This window comes from Halyomorpha halys, unplaced genomic scaffold, assembly GCF_000696795.3.
Source record: "Halyomorpha halys isolate HHAL.00 unplaced genomic scaffold, Hhal_1.1 Scaffold384.1, whole genome shotgun sequence".
Classification (NCBI taxonomy): domain Eukaryota; kingdom Metazoa; phylum Arthropoda; class Insecta; order Hemiptera; family Pentatomidae; genus Halyomorpha; species Halyomorpha halys.
This window is the reverse complement of record NW_027107790.1, coordinates 183,435-190,288: the sequence shown is the minus strand read 5'-3', so window position 1 is coordinate 190,288 and position 6,854 is coordinate 183,435. Positions and strand designations below refer to the sequence as shown.

At 29.0% G+C, this 6,854-nt stretch overlaps 1 protein-coding gene across 3 annotated transcripts in view; it reads left to right on the top strand.

The window, feature by feature from the left end:
* Positions 1-6,854, top strand: part of LRP1 (LDL receptor protein 1) — a 273,932-nt gene that overhangs the window by 84,586 nt on the left and 182,492 nt on the right. For all 3 annotated transcript variants that reach the window (XM_067046122.1, XM_067046121.1, XM_067046123.1), the window contains exons 16-17: positions 2,573-2,845; positions 5,522-5,684. In XM_067046122.1, the coding sequence (XP_066902223.1) occupies positions 2,573-2,845; positions 5,522-5,684 (436 nt within the window). The remainder of the gene's footprint in view (positions 1-2,572; positions 2,846-5,521; positions 5,685-6,854) is intronic.

Genomic DNA, 6,854 nt, shown 5'->3' with positions numbered 1-6,854 from the left:
CATACATATACACCTTCACTAGGTCCCTCTAACTTGGAACCTCTCTAATTTTTTCCCTCAGAATACAGGGAATCTTTATAGAAAACCAGAATCTTAACTATAATTCATAACATACACCTCAAATATTTAAGGCAGTAATCTGTAGTTGATGAGGCAGATCTTCATCATTGCTAATGTTTCTAAACCTTTTAAAAAATCTAACATCGAGCTACCTAAAAGGTGGGGCATTTTCAATATCTGTTGACAATATCTTTACCAAATTATCAAAATCCATTGCTATGTTTTTATCCTACAATCAATCTCCTTCAATTTATGTCCTCATATCATTGACAATACACAAGATTTTATCTTATATTGTGACCTTTACTAAATTCATTTTTTCCATCTCTACAGCCCCTTGAGAATCTCTCTCTCAAGACTAGTCGACTAGTCTGTTTTTGATGAAACTTAGTAGTTGTGATTCTCATTGGCTTGGACAACTTAAACAACTTTAAGGATTTATTTTTCCTACAAGAGTTTTTAATTATTCAACTAAAAATGCTTAGAGGCTGAAGTCAATTTATCAGCAGAAGGAAGGAGAGCATTTAAAACTACTTTCTCACTGGTGTAATTTTAATAAAGCTTGGCATACATGTTCCTCATTGTTCAATGAAATACTTTGGAGTAAAGTCCTGTCCTGATTAATGTGAATTTCAGTCCTAAACATGCCTGCATTGACAACTAGTTGAATGGCTATTAATTGCTATTAGGAAGGTTAAAGACTTTGTTTAGAAACTTCTAATAATAACCCAACGGTTTGTTTATTTATACGTTTATAGTATCAGAAGTTCAAGTATTTGGGGTCTACAACATCTTGTAGTGAAAGGTTACTATTAGTTACTCCAGTACACATGATTTTTATATTTTTATATTTTATTTCCTGATGGCTTCAAAATATTCTGAAAATTATGTTATACAAGAATTTATTCTTAAAGCGAACTCCTTCATACTTCTATAAATCATTTTTATTATTTTTCATGACATTTTGTAAACAATTTTATATTTTAAAACATTAATATTTATTTATTTTTAAATGTTTTACTATATCTTCATAATTACTAATTCAATAAATTATTAAAGTTTACCATGTCAAATTTTTTAATGTCATGCTGTTAAAATTTCTATTACTTAGTGTTAGCAACATCCTGTTAACTTTTCAACATTTTCAGTATCCTTGTTTGAACTTATATTATATTATATATACCAGGTTGTAAAAATGATGAGAAATTAATAGGATGTTGCCATTGGAAAAAGTTTTCTCTTGATTGCTCTATCAACTCCTCTGTGATAAATTATTATAGTATCTTAATCCCATCAGATTTCATCTGAATCATTGCTGTTGTCTTCATAAAGTTATTCTTCTTTTGTTTTCATATTATCCCTTTCTTCCTTAAAATTCCAGTGCTAGGCTATTTGTTTGATAATAATTCACACATCTTGAATGGATCTAATTTGTAAACAGAAACACTATCACTATTCTTGAAGATGGTATCTATATAATACTTCCATGGATTTATTGAAAATAGATCCTTTTGATTCTAATGAATAATGTAACACTCTGATGTTTTTTCTAGTGTAATAGGTTTGCTTTTTCTGAAACAGAACCAATGCTGTTCAATGTATAGAATCTTTTAATGATCTAGATTGTAAGTAGAATATAGTTGTTTTAGTCCATAATGGATAATTCATAATGTCATTTTATGAGATACTTAGTGAAGGAAAGTTGAGAAGGCGTTAAGAACTTATTGATGGATAATTTTCAAGATTCTTTCTCATGAGCGACCGGTAATGCTTATGATGTCATGTCAGACATTCTTTGCCAATATTTATTTTATAGCTCAGTTTAAAGATAATTAAATCTAAATCAATTTTAATTGTTAATAATATTATTTTTCATATATTTTGTGATTTTATCAGTCCTTAGAATCCATATTAGAGCTCTTAGGTACTTATAATTTTTTATTTCTATTATTTTACCTTATTATAATTATTTGTTCTTGTCTATTTATGTATAGCTGATGCAGTACCTATTTTTTAATACACTAAGAACTAAAAAAAGTTGTCACTCTTAAGGTATTAATTATCTTTAACCTGGAAGATGCTTCATGTTATGTTTAAAGTATTATCATAAATCTCAAATGTCCAAAAGATTAAAAAAAAAAAAAAACTAACCAGATTCCCTATGAGAATTAAAAGCTCTCTAAAACAAATAATAAAGGGTGGACTCTTTTTTATCTCTGCTTATTTAAAATCTATTTCATATTTTATTTACCTATTTTGTTATTACTTTTTACCCTAATGGAATTATTATCTCCTCAAAACTTTTTGTTGTGAGGTGTGATGCAGTAGATTCAAAATAAAAAAAAAAAATTTCTCTTTGTCTTTTGAATAAAATTATTTACAGAAACCAGAAAAGAATTTAATAAAATATGACTATAATTCACTTTACACCCAGCTTATTTTTTTTTCCATTTTATTGAAGAAAATATTTCTATGTGTTTCAATAAATTATAATTATTAATGTTTAATATAGGAATATCTGGGTGTTCTAATCTAACCTGCCCACATCTGTGTCTTCTCAATAATTATACTAAGGGTAGTTGTTACTGTGCTGATGGATTCTCAGGTGTAGGAAACAGAAACTGTACTCCTATTATGAACCATTCTCCACCACCTGCTTGTAGGAACAACCAATGGCAATGTCTGAGTGGTTTGGTAAAGTGTATCAGCAAAGCATACTTATGTGATGGTGAATCCGATTGTTCTGATGGTAGTGATGAAGTTGGAACTATATCTGGACCTTGTTGTAAGTTTATATATTTATTTTACATTGTTTTATCTTTTACCTGGATATTGTATAAAGATTAAGAGTTTAAAAGAATTATTCTACAGTCACTTTATGACAATAAATGTCCTGTAAAGATATTTTAAAGCTCTTGTTTTTTCTCTCTTGAATATGGTTATAACTCTAAATCAATTTGAATTATTCAATAAGCTCACCTAAACCATTAGAAAGGAAAAAATGCTTACATTTAACTAAATTAAACAAATGAAAGGCTTAGGGAATTATAAATATTAAACATATTATATTCAACTAAAGTGAATATGATTGAGGTTGTTACTTTTAAACTAAGCAGTTAATTTTTGCTTTACAATATCATTGTGCTCAGAAGAATGGTAGCATCTATCCATGTTTACAAAATATGAAATAAGACATTTTCGGCTGGGTTCAATATAAATGAATACATTTAAAAATGTGCATCATATGAGCTTATCCTATTATTTATAAGTTTTTAAATCTATTCATTCATGTTGAACCCAGTTGAATATGTCTTATTCCATATTTGGCAAACATGGAGAGATGTAACCATTCTTGGGCACACATGCAAATAACATTGCAAAGAAAAAGTGAACCGTATGGTTTAGAAGTGAATAATAAAGAATAATTTTTAAGGAAAGCCTATTAATCATACTGATAAGTGAAACAATTATTAGAAACCAACACACTATTTAATACAAATAAGTTTAATACATACAACTCCATGTTACTATTACATTAAAATATTTACTAAATATATATATGACATATTTTCAAATTTAACTTTATTAATATCCCAACCCACCCTAACACAGTGCTAACAACATACGCTGACGACACATGTATACTTTCTGTAAACAACGACCCAACTAATGCATCACAAACACTACAGGCACACATAACATCTATTGAAGAATGGTGTAAAAACTGGAGAATCAAAATAAATCCTGAAAAATCCCACCAGATCACCTTTACTCTCCGTCGTAAACCTCTGCCCTCCTGTCCTACTGTATCCTTTCTAGATACACTACTAACACCTGTTGAGCAGATTCGATACTTAGGACTCCATCTTGACAAGAGACTTACTTGGAATCCACACACAAGACTGAAACGACAAGAAACTGCTCGTAGATTCCGATTGCTACAACACTTACTTGACAAACGCTCTAAACTTCCCATTCATTACAAAAAATTAGTATACACTTCAATAATCAGACCAATTTGCACATATGGAATTGAGCTCTGGGGCTCCACCAAACCATCAAATTCTTCCCGCATCCAATCGTTACAATCCAAAATCCTACGTAAAATCGTTGATGCTCCTTATTACGTCACAAATAAACTCATTCATAAAGACCTTAACATCCCATTCGTTGCAGATTTGACCCAAAACAGATATGCGTCTTTTTATTCCAAACTCCTTAACCATCCTAACCCATTAATTCTTAATCTTTCATCCTTAACAATCCCTGATAATCCTCCGAGGCGTCTGAAAAGAAGATGGCCACGGGACCTTCTAGTTTAAATTAATGTTTGAAGTACCACCAATGGGTGGTTCCTTCCCAAGATTTTCAAGTGTATATGAAACATACTACATATTTGCCTGTTGTATTATTTTGTACAGTTGTAAATTACAATAAATAAATAAAAAAAAAAAAAAAACTTTATTAATTAGAGTGCTACTAATGGGTAGTTTCTCTACACGCCTGTAACACTCCAATTTAACTTAGATCAGATTTACTAAATGTATTATAATGTACAGTTGTAAATAGCAATAAATAAATATTAAAAAAAAAACTTTATTAATAATAAAATAAGTATAAATTCAACATCATGGAATTATTATTCACACGATATTCAACATCTACTAAGGTGCTTACAATTAAAAATTATATCATTCAATTAATAAATTTAATATGGTCAGGGTGTAGTAAAAAAATAAAACTCAAATAGTAATAACTAAGGTTTTTTTTTTTTTACTGCACCTGGACCATATTCCATTTATTAATAATACACATAGTCAATCAGCGATCCTCCAGTATATTACTCAAAGTTTTAATTTGAGGACCATGTTTGTTACAAAGGAATTACAGATCTTGGTATTGATGTTTTCATTTGAGAAATTGGATATCATACCACAATATTTATTTATGAAGTCAAATAACTCTCAATTCGAAAATTTTGATATATCTACTCAATCCTTGTCTTTAATCTAATAAAGATCTGGATAGTGATCAGTTGCATCTGTTTTATATTGGGAATACTTGGCATTTCATCTAAAGTTGGTTGTTAAACTCTTTTCTAAGGGGTTTTCTTTAGGATAATAATACTGTTACAATTAAATAGTTTCTTTTATTTAAAATAATAATTAATAATTTTTCACTGCTGTATTTGATCTGTACAAAGTGTACTTATCTGTTAAAGTCTGTTTAACTATCATCTTGAACAGTCCTGATGAAGCCCTATAAAGTGGGGCGAAACGTCGGATAATAAATAGTTGAAAACCATTTTTGTTCTTTCTGACCGAAACCCTGACCATCTTCATATTTTTAATTATATGATCCATTATTTATATATATAATTTGAAAATTTTAATGTTTCTTTTGTTACTGAATATAAGCGATATATGATTAACTAAAACTAACGTAGAGTATTTAATTGCAGACAGAAAACTATGTCCAGAAGATATGTTTCAATGTGACAATTATCGTTGCCTTGAACCAAGATGGATTTGTGATGGTGAAGCTGATTGTAGTGATAGAAAAGATGAAGAAAACTGTAAGTTTGGTTGTGAGCCACCTTTATTCACCTGTGCTATAACGAAGAGGTTTGCTATGTAACACTTTACTTTTTAAAAAAATATTTTTTTTAATTAAGGGTTAATTGCACTTTCACATTCATTTTTAATACTCAACATAGCAACATCAAAAGTTGATACTTTTCACTGATCGGTAAATGTTTCCGAGCAAATATGCTGTATCATTCGTTGAATTCAACCATTGCATGTTATGGTTGAGTTGATGTATGATACAATTCTTCAGCTGTACTTCTTGTTATACTTTTTTTGTTATAAATTGATGAGAAGGAGCCACTGGATTCCCACAATATAGTAATTGATTAATTCATAAAAATATAAATAAAATTATGAGATTAAGATGTCATCTTGTAAGAATATATTATTTATGTTGCAATCAGTTCTGGTCTACTTCAATTTCATCAGGCTAAATCAAAATTGATATAAAGAAATAGGGAATATTGAAACATACAAAAATTACATATCTAAATGATTTAAATATTTGGCTGTTTCTTCCACTGTTTGAAACAACTTTCTCATTCTAGAAAAATATTTTAAATAATATAGATATAGGAAAAAAACAAAGAAACAATATTATACTAGAGAGACCAATATTATTACAGTACTACAGGTTCTTTTAACTGTTAATTTTGAACTTAGAAATAACACTGAAGCTAAAAAACAAAATATAGTTAACCATCGATTAAAAATTATATTATTTAATAAAAATTAATTAATTAATAAAATTATATATTTTCTGTTCAACTTATTTATTTGGACAGCCCTGATGAAGCCCTGCAAAGTTGGGCGAAACGTTGGAAAATAAATAGTTGTAAACTATTTTTGTTTCACTATTGACCGCAACCCTGACCATCTCCCTATATATCAATTTTTACGGTCAACTATACATACATATATAGTTAACCATCATTATAATGCGGCTCATTACGCCATGGATTCGTTTTTATAACCTGAGACTGGCTATTATCCCAGTATGTGATTAGTCTAAAATAAAATGATAATAAAGTAATACTAAAATAATGATTTTTTCGTTTCCTGTCTTCGTAAAATAAAAAATTGTTGAAGGAATTATCGCAAGATATATTGACCTACAAAAAGCCCTATTATCAATAGTTTGTTTTCTACAACCTATGTTTTCTTGGCTCAGATTAAGAGGAGAGGGGCATAAATCGTCTATTTAGC